General features: G+C 40.4%; 1 protein-coding gene across 1 annotated transcript; it reads left to right on the top strand.

The window, feature by feature from the left end:
- The first annotated feature begins 5,429 nt into the window (after window positions 1-5,429).
- arpc3 (actin related protein 2/3 complex, subunit 3) lies at window positions 5,430-20,520 on the top strand. Its single transcript, XM_072587499.1, has 7 exons — window positions 5,430-5,569; window positions 7,558-7,657; window positions 9,562-9,638; window positions 13,080-13,148; window positions 13,575-13,701; window positions 14,461-14,555; window positions 19,887-20,520. Exons 1-7 carry the CDS (start codon window positions 5,564-5,566, stop codon window positions 19,947-19,949), a joined length of 537 nt encoding a protein of 178 aa, XP_072443600.1. The 5' UTR covers window positions 5,430-5,563; the 3' UTR covers window positions 19,950-20,520.
- Window positions 20,521-23,448: the final 2,928 nt, after the last annotated feature.

The following is a 23,448-nucleotide window of genomic DNA, read 5'->3' as shown; positions in this document are numbered from 1 at the left end:
ATTAGTACTCAACACCTCCATCATGGATCTACCTTGGTCTACTTAGCAGACCATGGTTGAATTGATTGTTTTTCATCTAGCAATTCTTAAGTTCCAACATACTAAGAAATAAATTAAATGTCACAAATCTAGATTTCTTGGCAGACCTAAGAAGAATGACAAACTTCAGTAACCCTTGTAGAAAATAAATGTAATGCTTAATTGCTTGTACCAATTTCTCAGTATACTTAACTACATTACTTTTAGGAGAAAGTGAAGACTGCATATGCTGAAGATCAGTGGAAGAGTGTGGTGCTGGAAAAGCACAGTAGGTCAGGCAGCATCTGATGAGCAGGAGAGCTGACATTTCGAGCATAAGCCCTTCAGCAGGAATGAGGGATGGCCCAAGGGATCTGAGAGATAAATGGGTGGGGAATTGGGGCTGTGGGGTGGGGGTGGGGGGGGGGGGGGGGGGGGGGCAGGTGGTTGGAAACATAAGTGATGGTGGGATGAAATTGATAGGTCGGAGAAGGAGGTGGAGTGGATATGTGGGAAGGAAGATTTACAGGTAGGACAGCTCAAAAGGGCATGCCAAGTTGGAAGGTTGGATCTGGGATAAGGTGGGGGGAGGGAGAATGAGGAAACAGTTAAATTCCACATTGATCCCATGTGGTTGGAGGGTCCCAAGGCAAAAGATGAGGCTTTCTTCCTCCAGGTGTCAGGTGGCTAGGGTTTATCCTTGGTAGAGTTGTGGGGGGGGGGGTTAAAGTATTCAGCCACAGGGCAGTGGGGTTGTTTAGTGCATGTGTCCCAGAGATGTTCTCTGAAATGTTCTGCAAGTAGGCGTCCTGTCACCCCGATGTAGAGGAGACCACATTGAGAGCAACAGACACAATAGATGACGTATGTGGAAATACAGGTGAATGTCTGTCATGTTCATGGACACCTCTTCCTATTACCCCCTCGACCACAACCTCATCTCCCATCACCATACCATCAGCTCCCAGACCATCCATAACCTCATTACCTCAGGGGGTCTCCCACCAACAGCTTCCAACCTCATAATCTGGGAATCCCACACTGCCCAGTTCTACCTCCTACCTAAAATTCATAAATCTGATTGCCTCGGTTGACCCACCATCTCTTGCCCCTCCTGAGCTTATCTCTGCATGCCTTGACAACCCTCTGTCCGCCTTCTCCAGGAACACCCCATCTTCACCATGGACTTCACTGCCTGTATGTGTCCATCTGCCATGACAAAGACCTCCAAGCCCTCCAGTTTGTCCCCTCCTGCCGACTCAACCAGTACTGTTCCACTGACACTCATTTGATTAGCAAAACTGGTCCTCTCCCTCAACAATTTCTCCTTTGAATCCTACTTCCTCCAGACTAAAGGGGTAGCCTTGGGCATCTGCATGGGCCCAAGCTATGCCTGCCTCTTTATCCGGTATGTGGAGGAGTCCCATCTTCTGCAGCTACACTGGCATCATTCCCCTTTTCCTCTGCCACATCGATAATTGACTGTATCAGTGTCACTTCATGCTCCCACAAGAAGATTGAACAGTTCATGAACACTTTCCACCCCAACCTCCAGTTCACTTGGACCATCTAGAACACCTCCCTCCCCTTCCTGGACCTCTCCATCTCCATTTCCAGTGACCAATCCAACACAGACATCTACTACAAACCAACTCCCACCCTACCTCCTGTAAAAACAGTATCCCTTATTCCCAACTTCTCTGCTTCTGCTGCACCTGCTCCCAGGAGGACCAATTCCACCACAGAACACCCTGCTAGCAGCCTTCTTCAAAGACTGCAATTTTTCCTCCCATGTGGTCAGCAATGCCTTCCACTTCCCACACTTCTGCCCTTGAACCCCACAGTTTCAATTGCAACAAGGTCACACTTTCCACCCCACCAACCTCTGGATATATTGCATCATCTTCCGCCATCTACAAACAGACCCCACCACCAGGGATATATTTCCCTCCCCATTTCTATCCGTGTTCTGGAGAGACCAGTCCTTTTGTGACTCCCTTGTTAGGTCCACACTCCCAACTTGCAGCACCTTGCCTGTCACTGCAAGAAGTGCAAAACCTGCACCCCCACCTCCATCCTAGACCCCAAAGGATCCTTCCATATCCTGTACTTCCATGCACGTCATCTACTGTGTCCACTGCACACTATATGGTCTCTACATGGGATGACAGGATGCCTACTTACAGAATATTTCAGAGAACATCTCTGGGACACACACGAAACAACCCCACCCCCCTGTGGTGGAACACTTTAACTCCCCCTCTCCCACTGCCAAGGACATGCAGTGGAGGAAGAATGCCTCATCTTCCACCTTGGGTCCCTCCAACCACATGGGATCAACGTGGATTTCACCAGTTTCCTCATTTCCCCTCACCCCACCTTATCCCAGATCCAACCTTCCGACCTCTTGAATTGTCCTACCTGTCCATCTTCCTTCCCACCTATCACCTTCACTCCCATCTTGTCATAATCATATTTGGAAAATTTAAAGTTCATTGAGGTTGTAATAAATAAAGTAGATAAAGAGGAAGCAGTAGGTGTTGGGTGTTTGAATTTCCAAAAGATATTTGATATTTGATCTGACCAAACATGTAGATGATGGTAGGGCAGTTGACGTGGTATACATGGACTTGAGTAAAGCCTGTGATAAGGTTCCACATGGTAGGCTGTTGGAGAAAATGCGGAGGCATGGAATTGAGGGTGATTTAGCAGTTTGGATTAGAAACTGGCTTTCTGAAAGAAGGCAGTGAGTGGTGGTTGATGGAAAATATTCAGTCTGGAGCCACAAGGATCTGTTTTGGGACCACTGCTGTTAGTCACTTTTATAAATGATGTGGACACAGGCATAGATGGATGGATTAGTAAATTTGCAGACAATACTAAAGTTGGTGGAGTAGTGGACAGTTTGGAAGAATGTAACAGGTTGCAGGAAGACTTGGATAAACCGCAGAATTGGGCTGAGAGATTGCAAATGGAGTTCAATGCAGCTAAATGTGAGGTGATGCACTTTGGGAAGAATAACAAGGCGGCAGAGTACTGGGCCAATGGAAAGATTCTTGGTTGTGTGGACGTGCAGAGGGATCTTGGAGTCCATGTTCATAAGATCCTGGAAAGTTGCCACCCAAGTTGATAGTACTGTTAAGAAGGCATATGATGTGTCAGGTTTCATTTGTAGAGGGATTAAGTTCCGGAGCTGCAATATCATGCTGCAACTATACAAAATGCTAGTGTGGCCACACTTGGAATATTGTGTACAGTTCTGGTCGCCATATTTCGGGAAGGATGTGGGAGCATTGGAAAAGGTGTAGAGGAGATTTACCAGGATGTTGCCTGGTCTGGAGGGAAGGTCTTATGAGGAAAGGCTGAGAGACTTGGGTCTGTTCTCATTGCAAAGAAGAAGGCTAAGAGGGGATTTGATTAGAGGATTAGATAGGGTACACAGTGAAAGTCTTTTTCTAGGATGATGATGTCAGCTTGTACGAGGGGGCATAACTACAAATTGAGGGGGGATAGATTTAAGGCAGATGTCAAAGGCAGGGAGTGGTACGGCTGTGGAATGCCCTGCCTGCTAATGTAGTCAACTCAACCATATTAGGGAGATTTAAACAATCCTTGGATAAGCACATGGATGATGATGGAATAGTGTAGGGGCACGAGCTGAGAATAGTTCTCAGGTTGGTGCAACGTCGAGGGCCGAAGAGTCTGTTCTGTGCTGTATTCTATGTTCTATAGGCTCCTGGCTTGTATGTGGTAGCCTATGGTGTTGGGAGTGATACATTAGCAGGATATTGCCTAATTAGCAGAAATCAGAGAGCTGCTTGGCCGATGCTCTGCAACCACAAAATTATAATTAACTTTAAGAGCTTTCAGTTTGCAGAGGATGTCACATTAATTCACACCCCCTAATCTGCTAACTGTGACAAATTGCACCTAAACAAGAGACAAGCATTTCATTCTAAAACATTCCAAATAAGTCATTTCATCCATCTCTTGAAAGTAAGGGGAAGTAATGAAGAAGATAAAACAGAATGCTAGCCTTTAACGTAGGGGAGATGGAATGTGAAGTACAGAAATCCTGCTATAAGTGTACATGGAGTTGGTAAATCTGCTCTTAGTGTATGTTTTTATTTTCAAAAGATGGATATATTTGCATTAGTAGCAATTTCTACACCAAAAAATTCTGTCTTCTCCCTCACAGGATCATTAGTTAGTGGAATTTTCTTCCACAACAAGAGGAGGATGTTGGGTGATTGATTGAATATCCTCATGGTGTAGTTGGTGGACTGATCTACAAGGGAGTCCAGGGTTCCGAGGGCAGGCACACTTATGTACAGAGTGGGAAGTAGGATAGATGGGCCAAATGGCCTATTCCTGCTCCTGTTCCTTGTAATTTTATGAATCATGGAAGAAAGCCATTAAACCAGTCTTGACCTTGCCAAATCTCTGTTAGATTCATTCTCTAGCCTTTTCCTTGCAACTACTCAAAACTTTACTCTTCAACTAATTACCTATTCTCTTTTGAAAGTTACAACTGAATCTAATCCACCACACGTTTTGATTGTGTGTGCACTCCAGTTCCCAACCTAGTCATTTACCATGTTAAAAAAGTTTCCCTCAACTTGATCTCAGTTATAGAGTCACAAAGATGTACAGCATGGAAACACACCCTTTGCTCCAACTCGTCCGGGCTGACCATATACCCGAAACTAATCTCGTCCCACCTGCCAGCACTTGGCCTATATCCCTCTAAACCCTTCCTATTCATGTCCACATCCAAATGCCTTTTAAATCTGTAATTGTACCAGCCTCCACCACTTCCTCTGGCAGCTTGTTCCATACAGGGTGAAAAGATTGCCCCCCCCCCAGATCTTTTGCCAATTTCCGTATATCGGTGGTTGCTGGTTCTTTATATTTCTGCCAATTGGGAACAGTTTCTCCCTGCGTGCTCTTTTCGGTCCTTGATTGTTTTGAATACCATTCTCAATGTATTCGTCAAGGACAACCCTCTAGCTCCTCATGTCTACCCCAGGGGCGAGGGTCCTTCGTGCCTTCTGAAAGATTCTTCTGAATCTTTTCTATACCCTCTTTAAAGCCTTCACGTGCTTCCGAAAGTGTGGGGTTCAGAATTAGATGTAATATTACAAGTGAAAGCGGAATCAGGAGATTGAGAATTACAGTCCAACACTTGACATACCACGGGGTGGGGCGGAAGAAAGGTCTTCCAGTAAAACGTTAAAACCTATCGCCAGGATCACCCGGGACCGTGTCACGTGGGAGTTACGTCACCGCGCATGCCCCCCCGCCCCCCGCGGGCGGCCGCTCGACGCCGCGCACGTCCCCGGACGGCCGCTCGAGGTCGCGCACGTCCCCGGGCGGCCGCTCGAGGCCGCGCACGTCCCCGGGCGGCCGCTCGAGGCCGCGCTCGTCCCCGGGCGGCCGCTCGACGCCGCGCACGCCGCCGACAGGGTGGGACTGGCGGAAGTGCTGAGAGTGCCGGAAGCAGAACTAAATTATCCTCGGCGCTTGTTCGGTTGCAGGTTGTAAAATGCCGGTAAGTTTCTGGAATGTCTTTATTCCCCCTCCCACCCCCGCCAAACCTTCGTGCGTCGAAGCATTCTAAATTGTTGCTGAAGGGATGTTATGAAGTGAACCGAAAATTAAAGATGTGAAAAATCAGGAAGTAGGCCATTTGGGCCTAAGCAAGATTATTTTGATAGTGCTATGAATTTTGACACCTTTTAGCTTTATAAAGTGAAATACTTTAGTTTTAGGATGTTATCAAATGCTATCCTTCACTGAGTGCATCCACTTTGCTGGAAGTTGTGGTCTGAAGTGTTGACCTTAACCATCTACAAATAAAATGTGGATTATTTTTGACAGTAAATGCCAGTTAAGACTGAATGCTAGAGAAGGACAATATTTCTAAATGTGCTGAAATGCATAAAAATGGATAAATCCCCAGGACCTGATCAGGTGTACCCTACAACACTTGTGGAAGCTAAGGAAGTGATTGCTGAGCCCCTTGCTGAGATATTTGTATCATCAATAGTCACAGGTGAGGTGCCGGAAGACTGGAGGTTGGTTAACGTGGTGCCACTGTTTAAGAAGGGTGGTAAGGACAAGCCAGGGAACTATAGACCGGTGAGCCTGACGTCGGTGGTGGGCAAGTTGTTGGAGGGAATCCTGAGAGACAGGACGTACGTGTATTTGGAAAGGCAAGGACTGATTAGGGATAATCAACATGGCTTTGTGCATAGGAAATCATGTCTCACAAACTTGATTGTGTTTTTTGAAGAAATAACAGAGAGGATTGGTGAGGGCAGAGCAGTAGACATGATCTATATGGACTTCAGTAAGGCATTTGACAAGGTTTCCCATGGGACACTGGTTAGCAAGATTAGATCTCACGGAATACAGGGAGAACTAGCCATTTTGGATACAGAACTGGCTCAAAGGTAGAAGACAGAGGGTGGTGGTGGTGGAGGGTTGTTTTTCCAGACTGGAGGTCTGTGACCAGTGGAGTGCCACAAAGATCAGTGCTGGGTCCACTACTTTTCATCATTTATATAAATGATTTGGATGTGAGCATAAGAGGTATAGTTAGTAAGTTTGCAGATGACAGTAAAATTGGAGGTGTAGTGGACAGCAAAGAAGGTTATCACAGATTACAATGGGATCTTGATCAGATGGGCTGAGAAGTGGCAGATGGAGTTTAATTTAGATAAATGTGAGGTGCTGGGTTTTGGGAAAGCAAATCTTAGCAGGACTTGTACACTTAATGGTAAGGTCCTCGGGAGTGTCGCTGAACAAAGAGACCTTGGAGTGCAGGTTCATAACTCCTTGAAAGTGGAGTCGTTGGTAGATAGGATAGTGAAGAAGGCGTTTGGTATGTTTTCCTTTATTGGTCAGAGTATTGAGTACAAGAATTGGGAGGTCATGTAGTGGCTGTACAGGACATTGCTTGGGCCTCTGTTGGAATATTACATGCAGTTCTGGTCTCCTTCCTACTGGAAAGATGTGTGAAACTTGAAAAGGTTCAGAAAAGATTCACAAGGATGTTGCCAGGATTGGAGGATTTGAACTTTTGGGAGAGGTTGAATATGCTGGGGCTGTTTTCCCTGGAGCGTCAGAGACTGAGGGGTGACCTTATCGAGATTTATAAAATCATGAGGGGCATGGACAGGATAGATAGACAAGGTCTATCCCTGGGGTGGGGGAGTTCAGAATTATAGAAGGCATAGGTTTGGGTTGAGAGGGGAAAGATATCAGAGAGATCTAAGGGGCAACTTTTTCATGCAGAGGGTGGTACGTGTATGGAATGAGCTGCTGGGTAAGTGGTGGAGGCAGGTACAATTGCAACATTTAAAAGGCTTCTGGATGGGTATATGAATAGGAAGGGTTTGGGAGGGATATGGGCTGGGTGCTGGCAGGTGGGACTAGTTTGTGTTGGGCTAGCTGGTTGGCACGAACAAGTTGGACCGAAGGGTCTGTTTCTGTGCTGTACATCTCTCCATGACTCTACTTCTTTTCCCCCCTCAGGCTTATCATTCAACCCTTATGGATAGTGATGTAAAACTGATTGGAAACATGGCATTATTGCCACTTAAGACCCAATTTAAAGGACCCGCTCCCAAAGAAAGTAAGTTTTGAGATTGATTTTTGTAAAAAATAAATTATGGAGTAGCTGTTTCAGTTTGTACAGTTGTGCGTAGCAGCATAAGTATTAGCTTTGTAAATCAAACAAGTTAATAATTGTAGAAAGATCTTTCAAAAATGTCCTGGTGCTAGGGAGGAAATACACATTAGTTTACAAATGGACACATTTCCATTCAGCAGCATGGTTGTGATAGAAATTACTGCCTAGGACAATGTTTGTGGGTATACTTATTTATCATTATCTGCCGTCATTCAGTAAGAGAGTAAAGGGCTCTCTAAGGTTAAATATATTCTGCTCTTGTTATGATTTAAGTACCAAATATACAAAGAATGTGTCTATTATTCCATTTATAAAATTTGCTTGTCAGAAGCAGTTTGCCACAGCTGGATTTCTTGTTGATTTTTGGAGAAATGCTGAAAATTTAAAAAGTTATGTTTTTAGAAACTATAATGTCACCTTTTGTCATTTTTTGGCCTGGTACTTGTATTTAAGAGTGCAGTTGGTTGACATATTGACGTAGGTTATACTGTCATTGAGTTTTTATAACATGGAAAGAGGCCCTTAGGCCCATCATATCCACGTGAATCAAACATTTATTCTAATTTTCAAGTGCACATATACATAGTTTGTGAAAGACTTGAGGGTTCCTGTCTCTGCTACCCTTTCAGGCAATGAGTTCTAGACACAACCCTCTTGGCGGAGGAGGGAAATTTTTCAAATCCCCTTTAAACCTCCTGCTCCTTGCCTTAAAACTCTACTTCCTAGTTGTTGACCCATCTATTAAGGGAAAATGTTTCTCCCACTTTTTTCCTGGGTGGAGAAAACTTGAGAGAATGGTATTGAGGGAAAGTGCAACTGTATTTTCTAATGTTACTAGCAAGATAGATTTAAATAAATTTTCATGGAATGTGAGTGTTGATGACTAGGCTAGCATTTATGACCCATCCTTAGGTGCCCTTGAGAAGATACTGCTGAACTGCCTTCCTGTACCACCACAGTACATAAGGTTATGCTATTAGGAAGGGAGTTCCGAGATTTGACCCAGTAGCAATGAAGGGTCAGTGAAATATTTCCAATGAGAAAGTTGTGTGTGTTGGAGGGAAGTTTACAGGTGGTGGTGCTTCTACATGTCTGCAGTCCTTATGTTTTCTTGGGTTAGTCATGTGGAGAGAGGTGAAAAGTTAGCTTAAGGGCTTTTTTTGTACTGTTCACCTGATGGCCCAAGAAAGAGTATCTATATCAGCCACTAAGTATGATTTGACATTCTAAGTCAAAAGTAATATAAGTTTTCAACAGTTAACAACACAAAGACACATGTTGGACTGATAGGGCATGATTGGCTCCAGAAACCAGACCATGCATCATAGTTCATGCGGAGAGTTCTCCAAGCGGAGATGCTTCTTTGTTTGGAACATTGCTGCCTGTAGAAAGAAGAGTTAATTGGCGAGGGATTGATCAAGTTTGGAGTTTAATCAAGGAATGAACTTTTCCCCTTGGTGGAAATGAGGGTGTAAATTTAATATATAAGAGAGAGTAAGTTAAGAGGGAATGAGAGAGAAAAATATTTTGATCCAGAAGGTGGATGGAATCTGGAGCTCATTACCAGTAAGGGTGGTAAAGGCAGGAAACTTCATAATATTTAAGAGGTATTTAGATGTGTACTTACAATGCTAAGATATTCAAGACAATAAACCAGAAGCTAGAAAACATGATTAGAATAGGTAGGTGGTGGTGCTTTTTGACCTAATGGACCCAAGGACATTTTTCAGTATTATCGACCTCTATGGCTCTAACTCCATCTCCTGATGGAAGAATGAAATCAAATTGTTAATTTGTTGTTATGCTTAAGGATTTAAGATTTGATTATCAATAATTATCTTTTCCAGCCAAAGACACTGATGTCATTGATGAAGCAATCTACTATTTTAAGGCAAATGTTTTCTTCAAAAACTATGAAATAAAGGTAAGTTTGTTTTTTGATTTGTCAATTTTAAAGATTCTTTGTGAATAAAATATAGGAGTAAGTTGTTATGTATTAGAGGAAATAATGCATTATATAATGTTACACAGAGATCACTGGCACAGAAATTGTGGTACATATGTTTAGACCTATTTTTGACATCAGCCATGATGTCCAAGTATCTTAACATGTCTTAATGAGCCAGAAGGTCAGAAGGAGACTTGATGTGGATTTTTGTGCGCCTTTTACTAATTGATCCATATGTTGCATCATTACTGAGTGAAAGCAAATTCTCCACTTTCCTCCTACTTCAGTAGGGATCAAAAAAAGAGAAGTTTTCACAAGGATACATAGATAACAAGCCTGTTAAGTATAAAATATAAAACTAATATGGTGGAACAAATAATTCCTTATTTCGTGTAAGAACTAGACCTTAATTATTAAATGCTACAAAAAATCTTACTCTTTTAGATACTGATAAGTCATCATGGGCACATGGCTAGCAGACATTGTCTGTTTTGCATTCTTATGTATTTTCATATTAAAAATACTTTAGTAGTACAGTACTGTGGATATGCCACAACCAATGGACTGCAGTTTTTCAAAAAAACATCATTCACCATCACTCTCCAGGGCAGTTAAGAATGGGCAATAAGCAATAGGAGTAGAATTAGGCCATTTGGTCACGGCTGACATGCTTCTCAATCCTTGATCCTCTTTTTACAAAGAAAGCTGGGTGACTGTCTGTGTGGAGTTTGTACATTCTCCCCATGTCTGCATCAGTTTCCTCTGGGTGCTCCGGTTTCCTTCCACAGTCCAAAGGGCCTGTTCGCACTGTAGGGAATCTAATCTAATCTTAACCTATCTATCTCTGTCTTAAAGACGCACAAAGACTTGGCCTCCATAGCCTTGTGTAGCAATGAGTTCTACTGGTTCGCCAGCATCTGACTGAAAAAAATCCTCTTCATCTTAGTTTTAAAGGGTTTTCTCTTCACCCTGAGGCTGTGCCCTTGGATTAGTCTCTACTATGACTGGAAACATCTTCTCCCTGTCCACTGTACCCAAGCGTTACAACATGAAGGCAAATTCCTCTGATAATTAAACCAAACACCCAGAAAAGCTTGCCTCACCTCTCCTCGCAATCTGTTAACTATAGAGTGATGGAGAACTCCTAAATTCCACTACTTAAAGAAAAATAACAATTTATTATCTTAACTCTAATAGTGAACACTAAACAACAATGTATAACATGAATAGTTGTGGTTCAAACACAGAGCCTGTGGAACTCCACTAATCACCGGCTGCCATCCTGAAAAAGACCTTTTCCTCCCCTCACTGCCTTATGCCAGTCACCTATACCTCTATCCATGCCAATATCTTGCCCCTAACACCATGGACTCATTTAGCAGCTTCTTGTGCAGCACCTTGTCAAAGGCCTTCTGGAAATCCAAATAGATCATGCCCACTGGCTATCTTTTCTCTAACTTGCTTGTTACCTCCTCAAAGAATTCTTGCAAATTTGTCAGGTATGACCTCGTGACGAAGCTGTGCTGACTCAGCCCTATTTTACCATGAACTTCCAGGTACTCCGCAATCTCATCCTGAACAATAGACTCTTAAATCTTACCAATGAGTGAGGTCAGGCTAACTGGCCTATAATTTCTCGTCTTCTGCCTCCGTGCCTTTTTAATCGGGTGTAATGTTAACCAGTTTTCAGTTCTCCAGGACCCTCCCTGACTCCAGTGATTCCTAAAAGGTACCAGCAATGCCTCCACAGTCTCCTCAGCTAGCTCCTTCAGACGCATGGCTTAGAGTCCATCTGGTTTGGGTGATTTATCTGCCTTTCAATTTTTGTAGCATATTCTCCTTAGCGATGGCCACTGCACTCACCTCTGCCCCTTGATTCCCGTGAAGTTCTTGTACGTTGCTGGTGGTTTCCACTGTGAAAACAGATGCAAAGTACCTGTTCAGTTTCTCTGTCAATTCTTTATTCTAGATTACTATGTCTCTCTCATTTTGCAGCAGTTCAATGTCCATTCTTGCCTCTCTTACCTTTTTAGATATCTTGAAAAAAGTTTGCAATCTTTTTATGTTATTAGCCAGCTTATCCTCCTATTTCATCATCATTCACTTTATTGCTTTTTCGGTTGTCCTCTGGTTTTTAAAGGCTTCCCATTAATCTTCACCATATTGTATGCTTTCTCTTTTGCTTTTATCCTGTCCCTGACATCCCTTGTCGGCCATGGCTGCCTCGTCCTTCCCTTAGTGTTTCTTTTTCCTTGGGATGAATTTCTGCTGTGTCTCCTGAATTATCCCCAGAATCTATTGTCATTGCTGTTCTAATGTCTTTCTTGTTAGGTTCTCCTTATATCTTTGTAGTTGGCTTTACTCAACTGCTAATACCATTACATCTGATTCCAGCTTCTCCCTCAAATTGCAGGGTATATTGTATCATATTGTGTTCACTGTTCCCAAGGGGTTCTTTCACCAAAAGCTCCCTAATCAAGTCTGCCTCATTACACCAGTAAATCCACAATTTCCTGTTCCCTAGTGGGCTCTACCACAAGTTGCTCCAAAATGTAATCTAGTAGACATGCCATGAATTCTTTTTCTTGGGATATGCTATCAACCTAATTTTCCAAGTTTGCCTACATATTGAAGTCCCTCATAATTATTGTAATAGTGCCTTTCTTAATGCCTTTTTTTTCTGCTGACTACTGCTAGGAGGCCCATGCATAACTCCCATCAGGGTCTTCTAAATGCTGACCTACCCAGCAACATCCACTTTGCATGAACAAATGAAAAGATACTCAAAACTTTTACTTGTACTAATTGCTTATGCTTTAATGGGAGTTATTTTTAAAATTAGAATTGTTCATAGAATTCTAAACTATTCCACCAAAATGCTGTAAAGGCTAAATGTATCAAAATTGTGAAGGATGGATTGTATTTTTTTGCTGAGCAGACATTAAGGGTTGTGGAAACAAGATGGTTAATTATTTAAAAATCAGGAGGGGTATAGATAAGGTGAATAGCAAAGATCGTTTCCCGAGATGGGGGAGTTCAAATCTAGGGGCAATTTTTAAGGTGAGAGCAGAAAGATTTAAAAGGGACCTGAGGGTCAACTTTTTTAAGAGTGGTTAATATGTGGAATGAACTGCCAAAGGAAGTAGTTGATGAAAGTGCAATTACAACATTTAAAAGACATTTGGACAGGCACATGAATAGGAAAGGTTTAGAGAAATATGGGCCAAATGGAGGCAAGTAGGACTAGTTTAGTTTGTGAAACTCGGTCAGCATGGATTAGTTGGACAGAGGGTCTATCTCTGTGCTGTATGACTTTATGACTGAGTTAAGCCATGCTCTAATTGAATAATGGAATGGTTCATGTGTTCCAACATTTCAAGGTCAGATATTCAACTAACGAGCTGTTCATTTTTGTAGAATGAAGCTGACAGAACCTTGATTTATATCACTCTTTATATTACTGAGTGCCTCAAAAGATTACAAAAGGTAAGAAAAAGTACTGTTTTATAAAATATCACTTTAACTTTCGCTTGCCTTGCTTTGTCAGCCTTGAAGTTTGACAGGCAGACTAGCTTCAAACTATTATGGTGCTACTCCAGCCAGTTCCGCCCAGCAGATATGTGATCTGAAGACTTTGCTTTATAGCTGGAGTCAGGAAGTTAGTTCATTGAGGTGGAATGGTGGTTAGAATGTTTCTGCTGCATTAAACATTTGCATGAAAAGTTTTTACAAATATGGTAGAAAAATAGAAGCAGCCCTTATTAAGTGAGGCTGCTGCAGTATTTTGCACATGTGGTGAATTGTGAGCTAATAGTGTTTTTTTTTCATAAAATAGCATGCATTTCATCCCTTTTATATTTCAGGATTATTTTGGAATGTGACCAAGCTTTTCATTTTTTCTATTTTATACAGTGCAATTCCAAAAATCAAGGAGAAAAGGAAATGTACACCTTGGGGATAACTAACTTTCCCATTCCTGGAGAACCAGGCTTTCCTCTTAATGCCATGTATGCAAAGCCAGGACACAAGCAGGAAGATGGTATGAGGAAGCAGCATCGTTCCAATCAAATAATCTATTATTAAAGGAAGAAAAAACTTATTTAGTCAGTTTTTCTACTAATATTTTTATTTTAAAAACAAATTGCAGAATGCTTGCCATGCCTCAGTCACAAGTAAATTTTATACTGATTTAAGCTTAGTTCCACATGATGATTGAAAAATACTGAAATTAAAATTTAGCTTTATGGTTCAGAATCCTCCTTTTAATTTCTCGATTTATGCTTTTAGTCAATTCAAGTTGTACACTACCTCTGAGAAAAAGACCCTTTCACTGCTTCTAGAAATTTACCAGAGAAGGTCTGAAATTAACGAGAGAGATGTAGGCATAGGGGCTTGTAAATATTCCTGTTGGAAATTTTCTCTCACTCCTTTCTGATAATCACTGCAATTGTGTGGCTAGGAGCTCAGTGTCAATGAAGAAGGTTAAACCTGAATCCCTCCATTATGTGATATATACGCTGGTAGTCCAGTGTGATGTGACTCACTTTTTACACAAAATATAAGTGAACATTATATTTTGTGGATTAACTGCACATCCTTGCATGTGATCTAATTTTGCATAAAATAAATATTTTACTTCTAACTTTTGAAGGATTCAGGAATTTTAACTGTTTTACCTTGAACAAAGCTGAAATGTCTAGTGTACTTTACATTGAGATTTGGTAGTTGATTGTTATTTATAATGTGTGTCTAGAGAATTGATTGTTCATGATCATGTGTATTCTGGTTACTTTTTCAGAGATGATGAGGGGTTATTTGCAGCAGATCAGGCAAGAGACTGGACTGAGACTTTGTGAAAAAGTATTTGATCAACAGACTGACAAACCCAGCAAGGTAAGCAGCTGTATTTTGGACTTTAAATTATAACTGTCATTTATATTTGCTGCTTGCCTAAAAGATTAAAGCAGTAAATTAACTGCCACCAAAAAAAAGTTAACCACAGCTGTTGGTTTTAAAAGGTGTGTTAGAATCCTACTGGGATATAGGATGGGACTGCAGAAATGAAAAGAAATAAAAAGCGGGCCATACCACCAGTGCTTCACCGGAGCCCCTCTGATGATGTTACCTAGTATGGTGATGAAACGTCTGAAAGGGAACCTTCTAGCTCAGTGAGCAAACTTACATCTAGGACAGGACTGTGTTCCAGGGCACTGCTGGGAAGTTTTTGAGAGTAGGCTAAATAGACCAATGGTTTTCTTCTGCCTGGACTTTTTTTTTGACATATTCTTGTTGAGTTCTCAGCCCAAAGACAAGTCAGTTGACGCTGTACTGCAACCTCCACTAGAAGGAGGCAAAGGACCACCTGAGCTGGAATTGGGAATGAATTCAGTACTATTGGGACCAACTTGAACCACATTGGCTGTGCAGTTAACTGCCCCCGAAGAAGTCCGAATTACTGTGGCAATATACACTTTTATGTACATGTTCTTGTCTGAAACTATGGATAGTGATGATAGAGTGTTTAATCACTTGCTGCCAAATGACTGACCAAAAAAAAATCACTCCTCTTACCATTTACTATTGGTATTTTTGGAAGGAATTCCAAATTGATACTCAAACTGTTTAGCCAAGTTATGAATGCACTTGCCTTAACCATCAAGTTTTGGAGTGGGACTTGAAAACCGAAATTCAGACTTAGGCAGGGACAAACCACAAGACCTCCTATGGTAATAAAATACAGGACTCCTTTTGGTTTGGTCCATTAGAGTGATATTGTATTTATTCAGTGCCAACAGGACACATATTTATACGTGCTATCTTAGAAAGAGGCTGCCACTAAATCAAAATGGCTGATTCAATCAATTTAAACTGCATATTAATGAAATGAGCCATATCCTATGGTGCCTGTCAGTGATGGGAAGCAATAAGACAAAGTGGTTTTAGACCGGATCATAGTTTCATCTAATATTACTGTGCTTCCTAAATCCAAATTAATTTATAAGCACTTTTTTTTCAAAATCATCTACCATGAATAATGTATCAAACTTAACCTTAAAAAGTAACTTTTATTTTCTAGCTTCACTTACTCTCAGCTATTTATTAAATCGCACGACCTATGTGTTCTACTAAACATTAAATTTGCTTCGATATTTTACTTTTTTTTGAAAAATATTTATAGAATTGGTTTTTTTTGGCAGTTATTGTGTGACATGACATGGTAAATGATTTCTCTGGTGACTTAATGGTTTATTTTTAAACAGGAGTCTTCTGTTTCCTGAATACAAGCAGTACTCAAGTTAAGCCCTTTCCGAAACAGATGTTAAACACCTTGTCTGACGCAAGTCAAGTAGTTTTAAATAACCATTGGGAAATTTGGAGTAATTTCTCTTTAACATTACTAAATATTACCAAGTATGTGATAAATTTAAGTTTTGTATTTTTATCTATAATAAATGCTACAATATACCATAAAGTAGTGAGACCACACTACCACAGTTTAGATCCCTTTATATATTAGAGAGCTATTTAGAGTCATAGAAATGTACAGCATGGAAACAGACCCTTCAGTCCAGCCCGTCCAGGCTGACCAGATATCCCAATGTAATCTAGTCCCACCTGTCAGCACCTGGCCCATATCCCTCCAAACCCTTCCTATTCATATACCCATCCAAATGCCTTTTAAATGTTGCAATTGTACCAGCCTCCACCACCACCTCTGGCAGATCATGCCATACCTGTACCAGCCTCTGTGTGAAAAAGTTGCCCTTTAGGTCTCTTTTATATCTTTCCCCTTCACCCTAAACCTATGCCCTCTAGTTCTGGACATTTGCATTAGAAGCAGCTGAGAGAAAGTTCAATAGGTTGATGAAAGGGCTACCTTGTGGGAAAAGATTGAGCAGGTTGGGATTGCATTCATAGAAATTTAGCAGCATGTGTGATGATCTTATTGAAACATGAGATTCTGAGGGGGTTTAATATAATGAATCCAAAGAGGAGGTTTTCCCTCATTGTGGGGCATCTAGAAGTACAGGCAGAGTTTCAAGAAATGGGTCTCCCATTTAAGATACAAATAAATCTTCCTCTTGAGGGGGTATTAATTTTTGGAATTCTGTAATCCAGCAAGCAGTGGTAGCTAGGTGATTGAATATATTTGAGGCTAAATTAGGCTGTCATTTGATCTACAAGGGAGTCTAGAGTTCTGGGAAACAATAGGAAAATGGAATCAAGGTCACAGTCATATCAACAATGACCTTATTGAATGGCAGAGTAGGTTTGAGGGACCAAATAATCTATTCCTGCTCCTGTTTCTTTCTTTAAATCATTTTGTTTGGAAAGTCTGACATTTTCAACATCTCATTGGAGAACAATTTTGCTCTTGGATTTTATGATGATGAGGATATACTATATTTGGTGAGAAGATGGCTGATTAGATGCAGAACAAAGATTTTTTTGTGTAATTACCAATGGGACTTAACCTTCGTAAACCTACTGCATCACCTTTTAAAAATTTATACATGGGATATTGGTATCACTGGCTAAGGCAGCATTTATTGCTCATCAATAATTGCTTGGACAGCAGTTAAGATGAAACTACTTTGCTGTGGTTCAAGAGTCACATAATAGCCAGACCAGGTAAGTATGGCAGATCAATAATTTTAGAATTTGAACACCACCTTCTACGTCCTTCACCTACCTCAACACTCCAGATCGCTCCCTCACCACCAGACGCCTGGAGGAAGAACGCCTCATCTTCCGCCTCGGAACACTTCAACCCCAGGGCATCAATGTGGCTTCAACAGTTTCCTTATTTCCTCTACCCCTACCTCACCCTAGTTCCAAACTTCCAGCTCAGCACTGTCCCCAAGACTTGTCCGGACTTGTCCTACCTGCCTATCTCCTTTTCCACCTATCCACTCCAGCCTCTCCTCCCTGACCTATCACCTTCATCCCCTCCCCCACTCACCTATTGTACTCTACGCTACTTTCTCCCCACCCCCACCCTCCTCTAGCTTATCTCTCCACGCTTCAGGCTCTCTGCCTTTATTCCTGATGAAGGGCTTTTGCCCGAAACGTCGATTTCGCTGCTCCTTGGATGCTGCCTGAACTGCTGTGCTCTTCCAGCACCACTAATCCAGAACCTGTCATTATATTCTTCATTTCCCGAAGAAGGGCTTATGCCTGAAACATCGATTCTCCTGTTCCTTTGATGCTGCCTGACCTGCTTTTCCAGCATTTCCTTTCTGGACTTTATTTCCATTTATCTGCTTAGCATCCCCTTCCAACTCACTCACCCACCCACCCACATGAATTGTTCAGCATATATACCTCTTTTCCTAGCTACTGTCAGTTATGAAGAAGAGTCACTAGAAACACTAGCTCTGCTTTCTCTCCACAGATGCGTCCCGATCTATTGAGTTTCTCCAGTAATTTCTGTTTTTAAGGATGGCAGATTTCCTTCCCTAAAGAACATTAGTGAACCAGTTGGATTTTTACAACAATCGACAGGTCACATGATCAGCATTTGACTTTTTTCCCAGTTTCCCACCATCTGTCATAGCCTCAGAACATTAGCCTGGATTCTAGATTACTAGTGCAGTGACATTACCTCTATGTCCCCACCTCCCTCTGATACATTTGTATTGTCTTACAGGTTTTTTTCAGAAATTAGATTTCTTCTTTTCATGTTGTCAACAGATGCAGGAAGTGGGTTCAAACTTTACAAACTTAGTTCATGCCATGTCATTAAAGTGTTTTAATTTTATAACCCCTGGATATAACTGCCTTGGTAAAAATTTAGTATTAGCTGCCACTCCGTCTTTTTGGTTTTGCATTATGTTTAAATATAAACATTTTATTTTTTGAATAATCATAAAGAACATAAGTTATTTGCATTGTTTTCAAAATCTATTGTATTTACCAGTTCACAGTATTTTGTCAATTTTCTACCATCACCTTCTAGAAACATAGTCGATGGTAGAGTTAGTTATTTGTTTGAGGATCAATGGTTACTGACATTGACTGGGAGATTGTTTGGCCCAAGCTTTCTTTCTCTAATGTCTTTTTTTTTCTGGTCCCTCATCCAAGTGAAACAAAGTGTAGTACTGAAATTAAATAAGCACAGTACTGGAATTGAACGTAAGATTAGATTAGATTCCCAACAGTATGGAAACAGGCCCTTTGGCCCAACAAGTCCACACCGACCCTCCGTACAGCAACTCGCCCAGACCAATTTCCCTCTGACTAATACACCTAACACTGTGGGCAATTCAGCATGGCCAATTCACCTTACCTGCACATCTTTGGACTGTGGGATAAACCAGAGCACCCGGAGGAAACCCACGCAGACACGGGGAGAATGTGCAGACTCCACACAGACAGTTTCCCGAGCCTGGAATCAAACTGGGTCCCTAGTGCTGTGAGGCAGCAGTGCTAACCACTGAGCCACTATGCACCCCCCCCATTGGTGATATATAAAGTGCTCAAATTCTGAGTATTAATACACTTATAAATAAAGCTTGCATAAAATGTTTCTGAAGTTTGATGCAGATCAGAATATTGAAATTTCTATAGGTTTCTACAATTTTTTAAGACTGTGGATTTCAGGGACTTTTATGACACTGCAATCCACAGAGAATCTGGAGGACGTTCTCCATTTTTGAGTTGTCTCAGGAATCCAAATCTTGTCAGAAATCAGAATATTTCTTCCATCATTTAAGAATGGTTCTTGATGGGATTAAAGAAGGAGCAGTACTGACATTGTTTCCAAATCTTGTCAGAAATCAGAATATTTCTTCCATCATTTAAGAATGGTTCTTGATGGGATTAAAGAAGGAGCAGTACTGACATTGTTTCCTTCTCCAAACTAAAAGACAAATTTAGAGAATGTTAAGATGACGAATTAAAGATAAAATTATTTATAGACTTTTACATGATGGATGTTTCATCTCGGGTGAGGAAAACTGACCTAATCTGAATTGTTATATCATGTTTTGCTTAATTTTTTAGAGGATCATTTATGCAATAATGAAGTCACCTGCAGTTTACTCCTACGAGAGGAGGATGGTTTATTTAACATAAATTTGTATTTTTTTAAAAATAGGGTTGTAGGGGAAGAACATGTTCTCTGGTTGACTCTTCCCTATTGCAATTTATGGTTGCAGATAATATGATTTTAAACTAATGAGAATGGAACAGAGAATCTTAATTTTCTTTTTGTCTTTCTAGTGGTGGACATGTTTTATAAAGAAGCAGTTCATGAACAAAAGCCTGTCAGCACCAGGACATTAATATCAGAAAAATAATTTAAAAACGTGAAACAGCTGAAACACCATACAGCAAGATGTACAAAATTTTTGCCTTGTTTCATATGATTTTATACAGGGTTTGGATACAATAAAAGTAGTGTTATTCTGAACACCTTTTTTTAAAAGGTGAAGACTATTAAATACTTGGCATGGCATAATTTACTTGAGAGCTTCTTAGTTTGTGCCTGAATGGTAATCAGTAAGTCAAATATTTGAAAGCTATACCCTGATTCCCAGTAACTATTGTCATCACATTGCATGTTATTGCGTCAGTATGTAAGCTGATGGTGCTTGCACAATTATATTAGTATTAGCAATATTTCTCTCCTGTGACTGGTCTTAGAATACTACTAGTTGTAGTTTATAATAATGTTTATTTTCTGCTGTTTAACACGATTTTCTCAGCTGTAAGGAACAAACATAGTTAAATCAGAACCTTCTTGATTGCCAAGCTTTAATACGGATTAAGCTAGCTTTCCATATTTTGGCAAAAAATGTTAATTGTTTTCTTTTTTTTAAAAAGAAAATGGACTAATAAAACTGTTGGACGTCAAGTGGGCCTTACTGGAGTCATTCATGAAAAGAGCTGGAAATTGCAATAAAAATAATTTTAAGATCTCAAAATATAAAATACTCAATTCTTGATTGAATTGGTAGTATAAGGAATTGAATACATTCATTTGTCAGAACTGCTACATGGTGGTAATAGCACATCAAACTATTATACACTATACAGCATGGCTAAATGTTGAAGTCTTTATTGTTGCCATTCAGTACAGTTTGATAGGGTTGAATGCAAGTTCTACTCTTTGGGAAAACCACTTACTAGTGTGATAATCCCAACAAGGTCCATAGGAAATCACTAATTAATCTCCTAGAGCTTGAGTATGAGTTGCCTTGGTAACAGGCAGTGGCCTGCCCAGCTGGAAGTTATCACCTGAGACTTTTACAGCCCATGTCAGTGATGGAGTCTCCACTGTTTCCAGTCCATCAGCTTTCCTTGGGGAGGCAATGACCTAGTGGTATTATCACTAGAATTTGAATTCAATAAAAATCTGGAATTAGGAATCTAGTGATGACAAATGAAAAGTTGTCAATTGTTGTAAAGTCCATCTGGTTCATTAATATACTTCAGGGAGGAAAATCTGCCAACTTTACATTTGTCTGGTCTATATGTGACTCCAGACCACAGCAATGTGGTTGAGTCTCAACTGCCCCTGGACAAACAGGCCTGACCTGTGACACCTGCATCCTGTCAATGAATAAGAAATAAAATAGGGCAATGTGAAGGGCTCTCTTGTGGCGCAGACTTAGAGACTCTACTCCTGGACTAGGAGGCCTGGGTTCAAGTCCCATTCATTCCATAAGTGTGTAATGACATCTCTGAATAGGTTGATTAGAAAAATAGGGCCTGTATGAAGGGGTCTCTTACGGTGCAATGGTAGTGTCCCCAGCCCTGGACCAGGAGACCTGGGTTTAAGTGCCACTTGCTTTGGTGGTGTGTAATAAGATCACTGAATAGGTTGATTAGAAAATATATTAAGTAATAGTAGTGTCCTACACTACATTGAGCCAAGAGACGTGGGTGGGTGTGTCATAACACTTCTGAACAGGTTGATGGAAATAACTACTGTCTCAGTAATTCATAGAGAAAAATAAATCTTAGAGAAAATGTAAAGGCTTGAATAGTGTGGTGGGTCTGCAAAACTGTCTATCCTGGGTTGGACTAACTAATGTACACCACAAGTAGTGGCACTATTTTGGTGTTTAACAATTACTACATTCCTTTGCAGTCACATTTCTTGAATTCTGGAAAGTGTTAGAGACCTTGCTGTCCATATGTCCTTAAAGCAGGTTAAGTTAATTGTTAAAAAAAACTTACTTTTATAAACTACCACCAGAAAAGTTGATAGAATGTGATTCCATAATTGTAAATGGAAATGGACAGGTCTAAGATTAGGGATATATAGGGGTATAAACAAAAAGCACAGATAGGGGACTTAGCATTACCACTCATCTGGTATTTGCATAAATTAGATAATCTCTTGTACAGCATTAAGATGTCAGCGTTTGGCTTTATGTACCACAGTACCAAGTCCGAAAAATTACATTCATTTAATCCAAAGTCTTTTCAGTTCAAATTTTCCTTAGTATTTGTTCTGCAATTTAACTGTTTTTGAAGAAAGGTTATAGCAGCTATTTTGGTAACCATTAAATCATTTATGGGGATCCATACTTTTAAGTTTGCACAAAGCTGCATAATAGAATAAAAGTACAAAAAAATTGCAATGCCGGAAATCTGAAACAAAAACAGGAACTGCTGGAGAAATCAGCAGGTCTGACAGCATGATTCTGAAACAGACTGCTTTCTCTCCACAAATGCTGCCAGACTTGCTGAGGTTCTCCAGCAATTTCTGTTGTTTCAGAATAAAAATCTACTTCAACACTGGTAGTTTAGCACAGGAGATGCTTACATTTATGACTCATTGCAAAATAAGCTTTATTCCTCATCATCCAGCGAGTAAATTTCGTAAGGTTAAGTGTATGAATGTTCAGAGCAATATCGGTTTAGTCACTTAGTTGATTGTAGTTATGGTTGTAAGTAATTTTTTTTAAAGATAGAAAACAGTGTTGATTTTATAATCTTTAAGACTAAAACAGATTAACATAGTAAGTATAATCAGCCAGGCAGTCAGAATTGGATTACAATAAATCTAGTCTTTGAGACATTTTCTACATCAAAAATGCTACATAATGTGTTTAATTTGATACAGAGAAATTGTTAGTCAAATCAATGAATTGACCTAAAAGCTTGGTCAAAAATATTGGCTTTAAGGAGAATTTTTGAGAGAGGCTGAGGGAATTCCAGAGTTAAATGACTAAAAGCACTCACTGTAACTGATAGTGGGGGGAAATACAAGAGTTCACTGAAGTTGTTGCTGATCCAGTTTACAAATTCCTCAGAGTGGCATGATCTGCTTTTGTCCTTGCAATTCTCCGAGTCATGATCCAGGTATTATCTGGGGGGGTCACCATCTATGGGATAAACACTTTACTGTAAGTCTGTGTTTCTAAAACTGGCTGCCAGGAGATGAATAAAATTATAATAGATAGGAACCATCACTACAGTTTAGCAGTTCTTAATGTATTTTGTAATCTTTGTTTGCTATTTATTTAGTTTGCTTTGTGTTACTATCTGGTACTATCATGTATGCGTTGTAATTTATTCATCCCACTTTGAAATTGGTTTCATACCCTAGCTAGTTGTAATTAACAGTACTCATTAATACATTGTTTCTTACTCTTAATTTTGAATTGGTCAGTCTTATGAAGGAGACTAATTCAGATTTGAAAACAGCATCTACAACAATGTTAGGGAATGAAAGGAGGAATCTTGTGTAAAATGAAGGTATGTTGGAGATGAATACTCCATATTTTATCAGTTATTATAAATGGTGTAGTAGAGAAGGGTGATGAAATAA

Source organism: Chiloscyllium punctatum, chromosome 17 (assembly GCF_047496795.1).
Source record: "Chiloscyllium punctatum isolate Juve2018m chromosome 17, sChiPun1.3, whole genome shotgun sequence".
Lineage (NCBI taxonomy): Eukaryota > Metazoa > Chordata > Chondrichthyes > Orectolobiformes > Hemiscylliidae > Chiloscyllium > Chiloscyllium punctatum.
Note: the sequence above shows the minus strand (reverse complement) of the source record. Positions and strands in the feature narration are given on the sequence as shown.